The 18,779-nt window shown below is 41.9% G+C and overlaps 1 protein-coding gene across 7 annotated transcripts in view; it reads left to right on the top strand.

Moving 5' to 3' along the window:
• The first annotated feature begins 21 nt into the window (after positions 1 to 21).
• C15H11orf54 (chromosome 15 C11orf54 homolog) overlaps positions 22 to 18,779 on the top strand; it is a 29,041-nt gene continuing 10,283 nt past the window's right edge. For 2 of the 7 annotated variants that reach the window (XM_030794640.1, XM_003252996.4), the window contains exons 1-8: positions 22 to 159; positions 5,761 to 5,912; positions 8,787 to 8,885; positions 12,414 to 12,487; positions 12,668 to 12,769; positions 13,947 to 14,123; positions 16,030 to 16,179; positions 18,446 to 18,562. In XM_030794640.1, coding sequence (XP_030650500.1) covers positions 5,858 to 5,912; positions 8,787 to 8,885; positions 12,414 to 12,487; positions 12,668 to 12,769; positions 13,947 to 14,123; positions 16,030 to 16,179; positions 18,446 to 18,562 — 774 coding nt within the window. In that variant the 5' untranslated portion in view covers positions 22 to 159; positions 5,761 to 5,857. Of the gene's footprint in view, positions 160 to 1,780; positions 2,238 to 5,760; positions 5,913 to 8,786; positions 8,886 to 11,976; positions 12,492 to 12,667; positions 12,770 to 13,946; positions 14,124 to 16,029; positions 16,180 to 18,445; positions 18,563 to 18,779 lie in introns of those variants that run through there. The other 5 variants (XM_030794642.1, XM_030794639.1, XM_012495919.2 and 2 more) reach the window with 5 other exon arrangements.

The following is an 18,779-nucleotide window of genomic DNA, read 5'->3' as shown; positions in this document are numbered from 1 at the left end:
GAGCGGTGGGAGGAGACGCGACGCGCGGGCGCCATTTTTCTCGCCACGCAGGGAGTACCGACTGACGTGGGCGGAGCTCTAGCTCGTGTATTCTGAGGAGGCGGGGGTTGGCCTACGCGAAGATCCGGACTCTGGTGTTTTGCTTCCGTGAGCAGTTAGGTGAGTGGAATAGCCAAGAACATTTCGGCATATAACAAAAACAAAACGTGCGGTCACTTGTGAGTGGATGAGAACTGTGAGGAAACAGCCTCTCAGCCCGCTTCGTTTCCGGTGGTCTCGCGTTTGCTGAGCTGTCGCCTGGCTTTCTAAACCTGGTCCCGGGTGTGTGGCGAGGGTGACAGGTGGGATGTGTGCCTGAGTGTTTTGTCATCCTTTGTCTACTTCTGCCTTCAAAAACCCTTGTGTGTTAAAATATTGGGGAAGGCTCATCCTTTGACCATGACTCGAAGTGTGTAACCTTTGTGCTGGACGCCAGTGTTATTCCGTAGCACGCCCCGGTCTCCCCCACTTTTGCACCTGTTTCGTAAGCTCACCCTTTCTGCCTCCCAGGAGTTGGCTAACATGTCACAAGTGAGACCTGTGGAGGATTTCTTTTTCCTAAGTTTCCTCCTACATCCCCCCTGCCCCACACCATTAGTTCCTTGACCGGTTCCTGAGTTAAGATTAAACAGTGTAAACTAGTTTAGTTTTGGTGGGGTTTTTTTCTCCCAAAGTAATTTTTTTTTTATTTTTTGAGACCGAGTTTCGCTCGTTTCCCAGGTTGGAGTGCAATGGTGCGATCTTGGCTCACCGCAACATCTGCTTCCCGGGTTCAAGTGATTCTCCTGCCTCAGCCTCCCCAGTAGCTGAGATTACAGGCGTGCACCACCATGCCCGGCTAATTTTTGTATTTTTAGTAGAGGCGGGGTTTCTCCATGTTGGTCAGGCTGGTCTCGAACTCCCGACCTCAGGTGATCCGCCCGCCTCGGCCTCCCAAAGGGCTGGGATTACAGGCGTGAGCCACCGCGCCCAGCCTCCCAAAGTAATTTTAAAAAGGAATGAACTGGTTTGATTTTTCCGCTTTCAAAATTCTGTTTTCATATGATAAACCACAAAAAACCAGTAAAGCTGCGTAGTCTTATTTTATAGTTCACATCATTTTAGGATTGAACAGGCCTTAAAAGTAATCTGGTCTCTTTACCTGCTTTGCTCCATAGATTGGACAATTCCGGGGATAAAAAGTCTGATCCTTTAGGCAGCCCACTGCATTTGATCCACAGGGTCTGGGCAATGACTAAGCTCCAGGACTGGTATGGCATGTCCCTCACTGCCATATTCAGCAGCAAGCCTAGCCGTGTCATTTGTGAGGCTCAATGCAAAATGAAAATGCAGCATCCCTTGTTCAAAAAGAAGGGGAAAAGTGCTATTAAAGGGAAGGAACATTTTAACTCCTAATGCAGAATCACTGAAATTTCACATTTCATTTTGTATTTTTTCTTTCTTTTTTTTTTTAGAGACAGAGTCTCACTCTGTCGCCCAGGCTGGAGTGCAGTGTGGCCGATCTCAGCTCACTGCAGCCCCCACCTCCCGGGCTCAAGAAATCCACCCACCTCAGCTTCCCAAGTAGCTGGGACTACACGTGCCCGCCACCACACCCAGCTAATTTTTGTACTTTTAGTAGAGACCAGGTTTCACCATGTCGGCCAGGCAGGTCTCGAACTCCTGACCTCAAGTGATCCGCCTGCCTCGGCTTCCCAAAGTGCTGGGAGTACAGGCGTGAATGACCGCGCCCGGCCACATTTGGTGTTTGTTTGTTTTGTAGAGACAGGGTCTTGCTCTGCCACCCAGGCTGGAGTGCAGTTGAAGCAGGATATTTCTCTGACCCCTTCGCGAGTCTTGCGGCTGCTGTGCCTCCACTTACTCAGCCCGCAGCTCCCAACTCCTCGCGGGAGGGGGCGCGCGAGTGAATGAGGCGGGATCTTGAGTGCCAGAAGCCACGAACTCCACTCACCCAGGCCTGCTGCGTTCCACCCTTTATGGGAGGGTGCGTGGGGGTGAGCAGATGCTGGAGCCGGAGCGAGCGCTTTTGGTCGCCGGCACTAGCGAACTCCATGCAGGCTCTGCGGCTGTGTCTGGGGGATGCCCGCGACCCCTGAAGATCCACAACCTGTCTTACAACCTGTCATGGTTGTGAAAAGTTTTCAGAGAATGTCTGCACAGTGTCTAACGGTGTCTGGTACATAGTGTGCACTCAAATGGTAACCAGTTTAGTTGCGATAGTTGGTCCACCCCTTCAGGTGTTAACCTCTGCAGCTCCGTTTCCCTTCTACACCCTATTTCTGGGCCATCAACTCCCACCAATTAGGCAGGAAAATATTGTTTGCCTCCATCTGGCCCAAGGCTGTATTCCTGGAGTTTATGTAAGAACCTAACTCCTTTCTCAGCTCCAACTCTAACCCTCTCCCCACCTCCAACACACAAACACTCACATACACATGCTACCACACTGCTTGCTTTGCCATCAGCCTGCCTGAAGTTCACATCATTTTAGGATTGAACGGGCCTTCATAATTTAGATTTTATTATGAAAAAGTGATAGTCTAAGGAGCTCATTTAATTTTTTGTCTAAATGTCAAATATAGAGTAGAAAGCACAAGTATCTGTTATAGAAATACTTGAGAGTCTTATATGCACTGTTATCCACAACCATTTAAACACTTACCCACTAATCCCTAATAAGTACCCCTAATAAGTACATTTCTAAACCAGTTATTCAAGCTACATCCTCCCAAGATTGAACTTTGTTTCTACTTTGGTAGGGACATAAATAAACGGAAACAACTGACCTAACTTTTTACTAAAGAGATAGTAAAGGGAATAAAATTAAGATTACATTTGGATTTTAACTTGTGTTCTTATTCCCACTGCCACCAAAAATATCTAAAGTGCTTTTATTATCATTATAAATGAATATACTATTCATTGTGCAGATTTTGACATGTTCATAAATAAGTTAGTACCCAATGTTTGCTTGATAAAGAATGTGATAAAATGTTAACATTTGGGAAATCTGGGTGAAGAATATGCAGGAATTATTTGTATGTAATATCTGTCAATCTGAAATTATTTAAAAGAAAAAGTTAAACTGTCTCATTTCTGAACAATTATAAATTATTCAACCCAAAACTGAAGGGGGCCTGCCCCTCCACACCTGTGGTATTTCTCATCAGGTGGGAAGAGAGACTGAGAAAAGAAGTAAGACACAAAGTATAGAGAAAGAACAGTGGGCCCAGAGGACGGGCACACTCAGTATGCGAGGACCTGCACCGGCACTGGTCTCTGAGTTTCCTCAGTATTTATTGATTACTATTTTCACTATCTCGGCAAGGGGAGTGCAGCGGGAGAACAGGGTGATGGTGGGGAGAAGGTCAGCAGGAAAACATGTGAGTAAAGGAATCTGTGTCATAAATAAGTTCAAGGGAAGGTACTGTGCCCAGATGTGTAAGTAGGCTAGATTTATGTTTCTCTTTACCCAAACATCTCAGTGTAGCAAAGAGTAACAGAGCAGTATTGCTGCCAGCGTATCTCCCCTCCAGCCACAGGGTGGTTTTCTCCTATCTCAGAATAGAACTAATAGTCAGCTTTACACGGAGACATTCTGTTCCCAGGGATATGCGAGAAACAGAGGCCTTCCTCTTACACTAATCCTCCTCAGCACAGACCCTTTATGGGTGTCGGGCTGGGGGACGGTTAGGTCTTTCCCTTCCCATGAGGCCATATCTCAGGCTGTCTCAGTGGGGGGAAATCTTGGACAATACCCACGCTTTCTCGGGCAGAGGTCCCTGCAGCTTTCCGCAATGCATTGTGTCCCTGGTTAATAGAGAATGGAGAATGGCGATGACTTTTACCAAGCATACTGTCTGCAAACATATTGTTAACAAGGCACATCCTGCACAGCCCTAAATCCCTTAAACCTTGATTCAATACATGTTTCTGTGAGCACAGGGTTGGGGCTAAAGTTACAGATTAACAGCATCTCAAAGCAAAACAATTTTTCTTTGTACAGATCAAAATGGAGTTTGTTTTGTCTTCCTTTTCCACATAGACACAGTAACAGTCTGATCTTTCTTTTCCCCACACAAAACTATGTTTAAAATAATTTAAGTGTGATTACATAAGATTTGGGGGCCAGGTGCAGTGGCTCACGCCTGTAATCCAAGCACTTTGGGAGGCCGAGGCAAGTGGATTGCTTGAGCTCAGGAGTTTGAGACCAACCTGGGCAACATGGTGAAACCCCGTCTCTACTAAAATACAAAAAATTAGCCGAGCATGATGGCACATGCCTGTAATCCTAGCTACTAGGGAGGCTGAGACAGGAGAATTGCTTGAACCTGGGAGGCAGAGGTTGCAGTGAGCTGAGATCGTGCCATTGCACTCCAGCCTGGGTGACAGAGCGAGACTCCGTCTCAAAAAAAAAAAAAAAAAAAGATTTGGGACCCTTAATAAACAGTTATATATATTTGGGAGATTAGATTACATGTATTAAATCAAGAACAATAAAAGCTGGTATTTGATAAAGTACTAAAGTAAATGTAACATCCTAAATGTTTGCAATAGAATGGTTATAGAGGATATGTTGTTGGAAAGTACCAGAACTAGAAACCCAGTTTCTAAGCAACCTATGAATCTTTGGAAAATTAGAAAAAAAAATTTGGAAGAATATTTCAAATGGCTGAGGATCACCTCCACTTGCTAAATAGGCATGTTAAGGGCAGAGGCCACTCAGATTAATGAGGTGTTCTATTAACAATTTTAACGAGAACTCCTGCAGTACTCTTAGAAACACCCTTGAGAGTCTTGTCTGTGTTCCCTGTTGTGATTGGCCTGGAGTAGGATACCTGTCTACCTCATATTACTTATATTTTTCCCTGCCTTCATTTTATCTCCCTCTGGTTGTATACTTCATCACTGAACACTTAAGGTAAGATACTAATCTCTGTGTATGTACACTTATTTGTTACAAAGTATACTTGGCATATATTTTATTTTTTAGTTGCAATGATAGAAAAGCATATATTTAAATATCAAATTATAATTGGATAGATTATCATAATTGAAGTATGTTTATTTGTAAATGAAAATAAAAATTTGAATTTCAAAGGCTAATCATTCCATAAAAGTTTCCATTTCTATTTGTAATTTAAATTTTATTTTGAAAAAGTGATAGTCTAAGGAACTCATTTAATTTTTGACCTAAATGTGAAATATGGAATAGAAAACACACATATCTATTACAGAAATACTTGAGATCCTATATGTACTATACAAATCCTATATGTACTGTTATCTACAACCATTTAAACACTTATCCATAAACTCCTAATAAGTACCTTTTGCTTCAAGACCTATATTCCTTAGACCAACCATTAGAAAATTGGGTGTTCACTCCAGCTATATGATATTTTTTAAAAAAATGAATCGGCTGGGAGCAGTGACTCACACTTGTAATCCCAGCATTTTGGGAGGCAGAGGTGGGAGGATCGCTTGAGGCCAGGAATTCAAGACCAGACTGGGCAACATAGTAACACCTTGTTTCTATTAAAAAAGTAGTTTAAAATTTTAAATTACAGTAAAATAAAGTGTAAGTATTAAAAGGCCACTTGGCTATTTCTCACTTGGAACATTAAATGCTGGAAGCTGTGTTTGCCTTTTTATGAAGATAGAAACCTGAATGCCCTTTTGTTCTGTTTATGTGTTTGAATGCTAAATGTTCATTTCCAGAACAGAAGCTGTTCATACTTGGTGCACTGTGGACTCTTGTGATAATTAACCAAGAGTAGCTCTATTTGTCCAACCTCACGCCTAAAGAAGAAAGAAAATGGCTTGTGCTGAGTTTTCTTTTCATGTACCAAGTCTTGAAGAGCTTGCTGGAGGTAAAAACAATATTAACTTTGGATTTTTAGAAATTATCCCAAGAGAAAATTCTTTTAAAAATATTCTAAGATCTATCTATAGCTTACTACTTGTCTATATCTATATCTTACTTATCAAAATAGTACTTTTGGTACAGAATTCATTTTCCATTTCAGTATCTGTTCTGTCCCATTTTTATTGAGAAAGTCCAAATTCTGTCCATCCAAAAAAACTAAAATTATAATTTATAAATTCTTTTTTCTTTCACTTATAGATTATTGATGATACCAACTTTACAGGATGTAAATGATTAGTAATCCAAGACTTAAGCATGTGTGATGCCCAGAGTTGCACAATTTTGCTTTAACTTTTTTCACTTACATTATTCTTTAAATGTATACTCTACTGTTGTATGTTAATCATATCCCAATATAATTCCCCCCTACCACTGATAATGACAGACTGCCAGTGAACTTGCTTTGATTTAAGGCAGTTTCCCAGGATAAATTAGGAGGGAAGATAGTCAAAAAAAGGAAAACAAAAACGAGTACAAAAATGAAGCCAGGAATAGTTGTTATCCAAAACTGTAAAGTCTGTCAGAATACTAACCTTTATTTGACAACCTCTAGGTTCTGTTCTAATGGTAACGATAGAACCTTCGCTTGTTTCTCAAAATGTAGTGTTCTGGTAGTTCATCTGTCATCCTGATAAGATTGAAGTTAAGAAATAGACTCATTTTTGCTTTGTTGTAACTTTCCTCTTACAATCTTTTTTTTTTCCCTAATTGAATGGTAGCTAGTAAACAATCTGTATTGTTTGGCCTGTATTTCTTTTTCATCAGTCTGTCTTCCCTAATATGACAGGGCAATTAGGAATTTTTTCTTTTTCTTTTTTCTTTTTGTAGACATAGGATCTTGCTCTATTGCCTAGGATGCTCTTGAACTCCTGGCCTCACTTGATCCTCCTGCCTCAGCCACCCAAAGTGTTGGGATTACAGGTATGAGCCACCATGCTTGGCCAGATTTTTTCTTTGATTGCTTTTCTAGAACCTGTTTTCACTTTTGTGTTTGTTTCTATTTTCCTTCTATATGTGCAGGATATATTCAGAAAAAGTAGAAATTTTATGGCCTGGCACAGTGGCTCATGCCTGTAATCTCAATACTTTAGGAGGCCAAGGTGGACAGATCACTTGAGCTCAGGAGTTCAAGACCAGCCTGGCCAACATGGCAAAACCCCATCTCTACTAAAAATACAAAAATTAGCTGAGTGTGGTGGTGTGTGCCAGTAATTCCTGCTATTCGGGAGTCTGAGCCACAAGAATCACTTGAACCTGGGAGGCAGAAGTTACGTTGAGCCAAATTCGCGCCACTGCACTTCGACCTAGGCAACAATGCGAGACTCAGCCTCGAAAAAAAAAAAAAAGAAATTGGCCAGGTGCGGTGGCTCATGCGTAATCCTAGCACTTTGAGAGGCTGAGGCGGGCGGATCACGAGGTCAGGAGTTCAAGACCAGCCTGGCCAACATGGTGAAACCCTGTCTCTACTAAAAATAGAAAAAGTAGCTGGGTGTGGTGGCGGGCGCCAGTAACCCCAGCTACTCGGGAGGCTGAGGCAGGAGAATGGCATGAACCTGGGAAGCGGAGGTTGCAGTAAGCCGAGATCGTGCCATTGCACTCCAGCCTGGGCGACAGGGTGAGACTCCGTCTCAAAAAAAACAAAGAAAGAAATTTTGTAAGAACTTTTGATCCTTAAAAGTACATAGGCTGATGCAGTGGCTCATGCCTATAATTCCAGCATTTTGGGAGGCCAAGGTGAGCAGATCTCTTAAGTCCAGGGGTTTGAGAGCCACCTGGGCAACAAGCCAAAACCCCATTTTCACAAAAAATACAAAAATTAGCCAAGCATGTTGGCACCCACCTGTAGTCCCAGCTACTGGGGAGTTTGAGGTGGGAGGATTACTTGAGCCTGGAGATGAAGGCTGAGTGAGCCAAGATCATGCTTCGCACCACTGCACTCCAGTCTGGGCTACAGGGTAAGGCTATCAGAGTGAGACTCTGTCTCAAAACAACAACAACAACAACAAAACCGTTGAGGCTAGGTGTGATGGCTCATTGTAATCCCAGCACTTTGGGGAACCCAAGGCAGGAAGATCGCATGAGCCCAGGAGTTCAAGACCAGCCTGGGCAATATAGCAAGACCTGGTCTCTACATTTAAAAGAGAGAAAAAGAGAGGGAAATACATTGGTCTTACATTAATAACTTTGAGACACCTGCGCTTTTATACATTGTTATTGAGGTATAACTATCTACGGTAAAGTACACTAATCTTGAGTGTACAGCTTGATGAATGTTAACAATAGTTACACCTATGTAACTGCTATCCAGATCAAAATGTAAAATATTTCCAACATCCCAGAAGGCTCCTTTGCACACCTTCCCAGTCAGCCTTGATCCATTGCCTGTTTCTGAGATGCATAAGGTGAAGTAATATTGTATGTAGTCTTTTGTATCTGGCTGCTTTGTTCAACATATTGTCTGTTACCTTCACTGAAGTTGTTACGTGTGATTGCTTACTTTTTAAAAAGTTTAAATGTTTGCATTTCAGTTGGTTTTTGGAATCTTCTCTCAAAAAAGAAGGTAATCCTCACCCTCACACAAGTGCAGGCTGTTTATCCTCAACAGTTGAAAATCACTGTAGAGGAAGTATTTATATATCTTAGTCTACGTTGTACCTTGTGATTATGTCTAATGTCTAATTATATTCATTAATAAGACCATTTCCGCCTTCTTTTTTATTATACAAGTTGAGATTGGGAGTGTGTTGAGGGCACTTTTGATATGTGATAGCCAAGCTTTTACCTAATGTTAAATAATCTTATTCCTTGTCTTTATTAGTTATGCAGAAGGGGTTAAAAGATAACTTTGCTGATGTCCAGGTCTCTGTAGTTGATTGCCCTGATTTGACTAAGGAACCCTTTACCTTTCCTGTAAAAGGTAAGCAATTTTTGCAATTAGCTTTTGTTTTTTAGTCATAATCTTTTTTGAAACTAGAATTATTTTTAAGGACATCTTAAATTATCTACAAATAAAGGATATTGTCACAACATTTAGGCTAAATTGTGCCAAATTTCTGTGCTCACTTTTCTGATATTGGTTAAATTTCATTTCATACTCTTGTGGAAGAGGATTGTGTTTTATTCACTTATGTAACCTTCAGAGATTATAGAATAGACATCCAATAGGTTAGAATTCTTTGTATCACACGAGAGTTTTGCTTTTAATTGCTTAGACTGTTATGGAAACTGATTTTAATTTTTATGATTTTATTTATTCAAGACCAGAAGAGATCCTAAAAGCCTTGTATTTGAATGATCTATTAAAACTAATCCTTCAACAAATTTGCCAAGTGAGCATCCACTGTTTGAAGTGAGAAGGAAGGGAAATTAGTATTAGAAGAATAAAATAATTTGTCAGTGTGATAGATACTTATTTGATGTTTCAGTTTTTACAATAACACCACAAGGTAAGTAGTAGCCCTTGTTTATAGATGAGAAAACGGAAAACGAGAGAGGCTAGATAAGCTCAGTGTAAATCATAACCAGGATTCAAATGCAAGTCTGTTTCCAAAGTCTAATCCCCTCCCGTTATACCCTATTATGATGAGGAATTTGAGGATAAACACTCAAAGTGTTCTTTTTATTATGTAATTAACATCTTTGCTAAAAAGGAGTTTGCCATAGAAATTCTGGACTCTAGTTCTGTCTTAAAACAAACTTGACTTTGAGATAACATTAGCATGGGGGGATTTGAATTGAATGTTCTTTGGGGGCCTTTCCAGCTTAAACAATCTTTGATTTTAAGTAGACCTGTAAATTCTAGAAGGCTTTTGTACCATATGGCAGTTTCTTTTAGCTTCTTCAAAGCATTTAGCATACTTTTTTATAGTTTTTTTTGTTTTTTTTTTTTGTGAGATGGAGTCTCACTCTGTCACCAGGCTGGAGTTCAGTGGCGCGATCTCAGCTCACTGCAACCTCTGCCTCCCAGGTTCAAGCGATTCTCCTGCCTCAGCCTCCCGAGTAGCTGAGACTACAGGCACGTGCCACTACGCCTGGCTAATTTTTTGTATTTTTAGTAGAGACGAGGTTTCACCGTGTTAGCCAGGATGGTCTCGATCTCCTAACCTCGTGATCCGCCCACCTCGGCCTTCCAAAGTGCTGAGATTACAGGCGTGAGCCACCACGCCCGGCATTGATTTTTTTAAAAATATGAGTGTAATATGTTTCCCCTGCTAATTAAGTAATTAACTAAAATTAAATAAAAGTCAGGAAACAGAAGAGTACAAGAAAGAAGGAAAAATGGTTAATCTTTTTTTGTTGTTTTTTTTTTTTTTGTGTGTGTGTGTGTGTGTGTGTGTGTGTGTGAGAGATGGAATCTCGCTCTGTTGCCCAGGCACAATCTCGGCTCACTGCAATCTCTGCCTCCCGGGTTCAAGCGATTCTCATACCTCACCCTCCCAAGTAGCTAGGATTACAGGTGTGCACCACTGACACCTGGCTAAGTTTTGTATTTTTAGTAGAGACGGGGTTTCATCATGTTGGCCAGGCTGGTCTCAAACTCCCAATCTCAAGCAATCTGCCCGCCTTGGCCTCCCAAAGTGCTGGGATTACAGATGTGAGCCACCATGCCCGGCCAAAATAGTTAGTCTTAATTTTGTCATGCAGAGTTATACTTGGAAGAAGTGTTTTCTGGTCAGTAATTTGTGAGTCTTTAAATTGCAATACTAGAAGCCAGATATGCGTCTAATATGTGTATGTATGATCTTTCATAAACGTAGGAGTTTAAGACCAAACTAGCCAACATGGTGAAACCCAATCTCTACTAAAAATACAAAAATTAGCTGGGTGCAGTGGCGTGTTAGACATTTTCTACATGAACTGGTCTTGCTAAGATCACCAATGACCTTAAAATGTTTGCTAGTACTATTTAACCTCTCCACATATTTCATACTGCTTGGCCATTGCTGCCTGACATTCTCCCCTAGGTTCTATCTCCTCTGTCCTTGTTTCACCTGTTCTTCCTTGGTGCCTTTCCTTCCTCTTCCACATTTTCCTGGTTCCTTTTTCTAATAGTCTCTTAAATATTGATCTTTTCCAGAATTCTTTCCTTAGCCTCTTCTTATTTCTAGTAATATATCTGGGTATTTTTTTAATCCACTCTTATGGTTTTAATTACTACCTGAATATAACTTTGAAATTTGTACATCTCACCTAGATCTCTCTGGGTTGTTTTGTTTTTTTTTTTTTTTTTTTTTGAGACGGAGTCTCGCTGTCGCCCAGGCTGGAGTGCAGTGGTGTGATCTCGGCTCACTGCAAGCTCCACCTGCCGGGTTCACCCCATTCTCTTGCCTCAGCCTCCAGTGTAGCTGGGACTACAGGTGCCCACCACCACGCCCGGCTAATTTTTTGTATTTTGGTAGAGATGGGGTTTCACCGTGTTAGCCAGGATGGTCGCGATCTCCTGACCTCGTGATGTTTTGTTTTTTGAGACAGAGTCTTGCTCTGTTGCCTAGGCTGGAGTACAGTGGCACAATCTTGGCTCATTGTAACCTCTGCCCCTGCTGGGTTCAAGCAGTCCTCCTGCCCCAGCCGCCTTAGTAGCTGGGATTATAGGCTCCTGCCACCATGCCCAGCTAATTTTTCTATTTTTAGTAGAGATTCACCATGTTGGCCAGGCTGGTCTCAAACTCCTGACTTCAGGTAATCCACCCACCTCAGCCTCCCAAAGTGCTGGGATTGCAGGTGTGAGCCACCACGCCCAGCTTGTTTTGTTTTTTAAGATGGGATCTCACTCTGTTGCTCAGGCTGGAGTATAGTGGTTTGATCTTGGCCCACTGCCACCTCCACTTCCCAGGTTCAAGCGATTCTCCTGCCTCAGCCTCCCAGGTAGCTAGGACTACAGGTGCACACCACTACACCCAACTAATTTTTTATTTTTAGGAGAGACGGGATTTCGTCATGTTGGCTAGGCTGGTCTCAAACTCCTGACCTTAAGTGATCCACCCGCCTCAGCCTCCCAAAGTGCTGGGATTGCAGGCATGAGCCACCATCTAAGAATTTACATTGTATCAGAGCAAAATATTTTAAATTAAAAAACAAAAAACAATTTTAGCCAAAAAAAAAGGAAAACCACCCCAAAATAGATTTTTTTTTAAAGAAATAAGGTGTTAAAGACATTCTAGAAACCTTACCCAATGCAAACTTTGGCCCCAGTTCTAACCCTTGCCCTTGCCTTGTATTGCCTTTATGCCACCAACTATATAAGCCATAATTGGTTATGATGATATTAGAGACACAGGTACTTAAAATAGGACAGGGGTTCTAGCTACTTATGTCTTCCAATCCCTGTTATTTGTAAAACTTTATAAGAATGGAGAAGTTATATACTGTTGGCATTTTATTATTAAATTAGATGTTTGCCTATTTTTAATACGGCTTGTGTTTTCGTTTTTTGGTTTTTTCTTAGGCATCTGTGGGAAAACTAGAATTGCAGAAGTAGGAGGTGTGCCTTACTTATTGCCTCTTGTAAACCAAAAAAAAGTAAGTACTTTTACTCTGCGTATTCACATAAAGATTGTAGAAGTTGGGTTGATTACTGTGTTTATTATTAGAAGACCTGTTGATCAATTGGCAAGGAAGCGCTAATGGATCAGTAATAAAAGGTAAACCAGGGATTTTGTACAAGTTGTGACTTAAATAATATTTTTTCCTCTTCTGTAGGTTTATGATCTGAATAAAATTGCAAAAGAAATCAAGCTGCCTGGAGCTTTTATTCTTGGAGCAGGAGCAGGTCCATTTCAGACTCTCGGGTTCAATTCTGAGGTCAGCATATATAAGAAAATTATTTTACTTTATTGATTTGACATTTGGTTTGTCTTTTTGCTTTTAGTGCCAAAAATCCTACTTTCTGAGTGAATTGTAAATCTCTCTGCAGGTTTGATACTACTTGATATAGATTTCTGCTATAGCACACACTCCAACTGGACTAACTGTAATGGAGTACTAACTTACAGTTTTAGATTTTCTTAGGTTATAGGTTCAGCCTTAGATAAATGCAGGGTTCTATGGTATTCTGTTGAAGGTTCTAGATTATAAAATACTTATATTCTTACAGGATTCCTAGCTTCTCTATAAATCTTTGCTTTGAGTGTGCAGGCAGCTTTGGATTAGAAGATGAATGGAATATTAGTGATCTAGTCAACTCCTTCTTCCAGACCAAATAGTAGGAAACTATCACAGTAGTATGATGGTTATTTATAAAAGTTAATAGTTATTACTAGTATATATTATTACCATACGAAAATATTACTGTTTCTTTGAATCTCATGAATACAAGACTTCAGTCTGCTCATTCTCTCATAACCTTTTCAGATATGACTAATAGTAGTCATACAAGTTCTTTGCAGAAACATTAATACAATTTGCCTAGTGTTCAAGTTAGGAAAAAAAAGTTTAAAATTTAAAATAAGATATTTAACGCAAGTTATAGATATACTATAAGAAATACAATATCTTCTTTTTTTTTTTTTTTTTGAGACGGAGCCTCGCCCTGTCACCATGCTGGAGTGCAGTGGCACGATCTTGGCTCACTGCAACCTCCACCTCCCAGGTTCAAGCAATTCTTTTGCCTCAGCCTCCTGAGTAGCTGGGACTACAGGTGTGTGCCACCACGCCCATCTAATTTTTGTAATTTTTGTAATTTTAGTAGAGACGGGGTTTCACCATGTTGGCCAGGATGGTCTTGATCTCTTTTCTTGACCTCGTGATCCGCCCCCCTTGGCCTCCCAAAGTGCTGGGATTACAGGCATGAACCACGGCGCCCGGCCTATAAAAGTTTTCCAAGTTTTTTATGTCTAAAATTAAATATTATGTATTTTATGTTCTCTTATTAGGACTTGAACTAAAATGTCTTAAAAGGATTAAATGTTTTGTAACATTATTCAAGATATTATCTTTGCAGAGATACAAAGATTGACTAATTGCCTCACTTTCTTTTCAGTTTATGCCAGTTATTCAGACAGAAAGTGAACACAAGCCTCCTGTGAATGGAAGTTACTTTGCCCATGTGAACCCTGCAGATGGAGGGTGCCTACTGGAGAAATACAGTGAGAAACGTCATGATTTTGAGTGTGCATTACTGGCTAATCTTTTTGCCAGTGAGGGCCAACCTGGCAAGGTGATTGTGTCCATAAAAATACAATATTCCCTAAATGTTCTCAGAAAGCTAAAAATGTGAACTTTTACTGCCACAAATATGGTTTTGCTAAGAAAATTAGTTTCCCACTTTGGGAGGCCAAGCTGGGTGGATAACTTGAGGTCAGGAGTTCAAGACCAGCCTGGTCAACACGGTGAAACCCCATCTGTACCAAAAAATGCAAAAATTAGCACGGTGTGGTGGTGTGTGCCTGTAGTCCCAGCTACTCGGGGGGCTGAGGTGAGAGAATCACTCAGACTCGGAAGGCAGAGGTTGCAGTGAGCCAAGATCATGCTACTACATTCCAGTCTGGGCCACTGAGTGAGACTCTGTCTCAAAAAAAAAAAAAAAAGAAAAAGAAAATTAGAGCTTCCTAAGTCAAAGCTCTTTAAATAACCCAGTAATGAAAGGTTCAGAGAGTATGACAGGCAGAGCAAAAGTCATCTTTAAGGTTAAGAATAATATGACTGGAGGCCAGATGCAGTGGCTCACGCCTGTAATCCCAGCATTTTGGGAGGCAAGGCGGGTAGATACCTGAGGTCAAGCGTTTGAGACCAGTCTGGCCAACATGGCAAAACCTCGTCTCTACTAAAAATAAAAAAGTTAGACAGGGAAGGTGGCACATGCCTGTAGTCCCAGCTACTTGGGAGGCTGAGGCAGGAGAATTGCTTGAACCTGGGAGACAGAGGTTGCAGTGAGCCAAGATCGCACCATTGCACTCCAGCCTGGGCAACAAAGCAAGACTCTGTCTCCAAAAAAAAAAAAAGAATAGTACGGCTGGCACAATGGCTCATGCCTATAATTCCAGTCCTTTGAGAGGCCAAAGCTGGAGGATCACTTAAGGCTGGCAGTTTCAGACCAGCCTGGGCAACATGGCAAGACCCTGTCTAAAAAAAAAAAAAATTTTTTTTTAATTAGCCAGGTGTGGTGGTACATGCCTATAGTCCTAGCTACTCAGGAGGCTGATGCAGGAGGATCCCTTGTGCCCAGGTGTTTGAGGCTGCAACGAGCTATGATCACACCACTGCACTCCTACCTGGGTGACAGCAAGACCTGTCTTAAAAAAAAAAAAGACTATTTAGTAAGCAAGACGTTTTTCTGAGAACTAAAAGGTAATAGAATATTAATTTGGGGAGTGAGTTTGTCATCTACATGAACCATACAGCTAAAATAAATAATGCCTACTTACAGGTAGTAAATAGGTTATTTGCTCATTTCTGATGAATCATACATTGCTCTAGATAGAAATGGTGGTAGCAAAAACTTACAGCAAGAAGAAAGTAAGGAAAACTAATGCCTTACTTCATATTTACTTCCTATTGGTATGCAAAAAGATGATTTCAGTGTTAGCTTTTGTGAAGACTCTCCAGTTTTGGAAGTAGAGATAGCCTCTTCAGCTATTTTGAGATAAGAGATTGAGAAGTGAAAATACTTAACGTCCAAGTTGTGGAGATAATATAGTACAGAATTTTAAGGGAAGTGAGAAAATGTAATCATTTTCTCCTCATCCACACTTACCAAAGGTTAATTCCTTTAACCAAAGAATTACCAAAGGTAATTCTCAATCTTTTGACTGCCTCGACACGTATGTTAAGAGTCTCTAGACTCTCTACACTGAGAAACTTGTCTTTCTCAGTTTCGCAGTTCAAGAAAGCATGCTTAAGACTTATTAGCAAATTACATATAATTGATATGTGTGTGTGTGTGTGTGTGTATACATATATATATGATTGATCAAGATTCACGGGATTGCAACATCTCAACTCAGATCTGGGGGCTCCAAGCAAAGAACAGAATATTTGCTTGATAGAATTAAATTATATAATGTTTTACTTTGGTAGTTATTTTGCAGCATAGTCAATTGTATGCATCTTTATGTCCTCTATAGGTAATTGAGGTGAAAGCCAAAAGAAGAACTGGACCACTTAACTTTGTGACTTGTATGAGACAGACCCTGGAAAAACATTATGGAAATAAGCCCATAGGAATGGGAGGTACTTTCATAATTCAGAAGGGAAAAGTGAAGTCTCACATTATGGTAAGAGCCCGTGTGTGCATACATGCATGAAGGAGTTTGTGTGTGTGCACATACTTAAGATCTTAGGATTTTTTTTTTTTTTTTTAAACGGATCCTTGCTCTGTTGCCCATGCTGGAGTGTAGTGGCACGATCTTGGTTCACTGCAACCTCCACCTCCCGGATTCAAGGGATTCTCCTGCCTCAGCCTACTGAGTAGCTGGGATTATAGGCATGCAGCATCACAACCGGCTCATTTTGTAGTTTTAGTAGAGACAAGGTTTTGCCACATTGGCCAGACTGGTGTCGAACTCCTGACCTCAGCTGATCCACCTACCTCTGCCTCCCAAAGTGCTGAGATTATAGACGTGAGACACTGCACAGTGCCAGATCTTAGGATTGTAAAGTATGTGTTGGGAATTCTACATCTGAAGACACTCTAAACAAATCCTTTTTACTATGATTGTATTACTTTAAAATTTAAATGATAATATTGTAAATCAGATTGTAAGATAATGTCTTTGTGCATGTTAATATATTAGAACTTTACTTTGGATATGTTTATTTTTAAGATCAAGATAAATTCAAGGCCTGCAGAGTGACTCATGCCTGTAATCCCAGCACTTTGGGAGGCCCAGGTGGGAGGACCACTGGAGGCCAGGAATTCAAAACCAGCCTGGTCAACATAGTGATGATGGCAGCGGCAGGCTCTCCGGAGCGGCTGCAGCAGGGAGACACGGCTGAGACTACACACTCTATGGAGCGGGTGGGAGCTGAAGACAGGTGGGAGTCCCGCCCCTTCCGAGTTGGCACTGGAGCTCCGTTGGTGCCGCTGCAATCGCCCAAGCAATGGCTGTGGTCCCTGGCATCCCTGTGCTCTCCCAGCCGGAACAGGCGAGAGTCCCAACTTCCCAGGCGCAGCTGCAGCAGCTCAAACCCGCGGCTGCAGACCTGGATCTCCCACTCCACGGAGCAGGCAGGAGCCCTGCCTTCTCCACACAGCTGCAGCTGCCCAAACCGTGGCTGCGGACCCAGGCATTCCTGCATTCTTGGGGGGTCTGGGAAGGCCCCCACTGCTCTTGCAGGCTTGGAAATGCCTGCTCCCACTGCCTGGCTTCTCCCTGTTGTCAGCGCCTGCTCCGATCCAGGAGCAAAGTCAAGCAGAGCCCGGTCGCTGTCACAGCCCAACCAGGTGTGCACACGCTCAGGGCACTGCTGACACACCAGCCGCCTGCCACCCCGGCCCCTTCTGGATTTTGGGCACTGACACGAGCATAGAGGGGAAGCTGAGTGGGGGCTGAGAGCAGCTCTGCACTGGCCTTCAGGCACCCCTTGGCACCTACAGCCTGGAATACATGATTGGCAGCAGGAGGCAGACAGGTTCCGGGGCAGAAGGGGGCAGGTTTCCGGTGAGGCCCCACTTTCAGGCCAGGGAGGGCCTGAAGGCTGGGGGCCCAGCTGCCAATCCCACACACCAGAGTGGAAACTTGTGGTGCCTTTTCCAGGCCTACCGTGATCATCCCACTGCACTCCAGCCTGGGTGACAGAGCCAGACCCTGTCAGGGAACAACAGATGCTGGAGAGGTTGTGGAAAAATAGGAACGCTTTTGCACTGTTGGTGGGAGGGGAAATTAGTTCAACCATTGTGGAAGTCAGTGTGGTGATTCCTCAAGGATCTAGAACTGGAAATACCATTTGACCCAGCAATCCCATTACTGGGCATATACCCAAAGGATTATAAATCATTCTGTGATAAAGACACACACACACATATGTTTATTGCAGCACTATTCACAATAGCAAAGACTTGGAACCAACCCAAATGACTGGATTAAGAAAATGTGGTACATATACACCATGGAATACTATGCAGCCATAAAAAAGGATGAACTTATGTCCTTTGCAGGGACATGGATGAAGCTGGAAACCATCATTCTCAGCAAACTATCACAAGATCAGTAAACCAAATACCTCATGTTCTCACTCATAAGTGGGAGTTGAACAATGGGAACACATGGACACAGGGAGGGGAACATCACACATCGGGGCCTGTCAGGGAGTGGGGGACTAGGGGAGGGATAGCATTAGGAGAAGTACCTAATGTAGGTGATAGGTTGATGGGTGCAGCAAACCACCAGGGCATGTGTAACAAATCTGCATGTTCTGCACATGTAACCCAGAACTTAAAGTATAATTAAAAAATAAATAAGTAAATAAAATATATTTTAAAAATTTTTAATTCTTAGTAATATTCAGTATGTTTACCTATGTAATTATCTTTTGTTGTAGCCTGCAGAATTTTCTTCCTGCCCCTTGAACTCTGATGAAGAAGTGAATAAATGGTTGCATTTTTATGAGATGAAAGCTCCTTTGGTTTGTCTACCAGTTTTTGTCTCCAGAGACCCAGTAAGTCTGTGTCTGTTTTTTATATTATACTGCAATGATAATGCTTGATTTTTAGGATAATCTTTAAGAACTAGGCACTTTTTGTGTTTGTTGTTGTTGTTTTGAGACAGTTTCACTCTTGTTGCCCAGGCTAGAGTGCAATGGCACGATCTCAGCTTACTGCAACCTCCGCCTCCTGGGTTCAAGTGATTCTCCTGCCTCAGCCTCCTGGGTAGCT

This window comes from Nomascus leucogenys, chromosome 15 (assembly GCF_006542625.1).
Source record: "Nomascus leucogenys isolate Asia chromosome 15, Asia_NLE_v1, whole genome shotgun sequence".
In the NCBI taxonomy this organism is placed as follows: domain Eukaryota; kingdom Metazoa; phylum Chordata; class Mammalia; order Primates; family Hylobatidae; genus Nomascus; species Nomascus leucogenys.
This window is presented reverse-complemented; position numbering and strand designations above follow the sequence as displayed.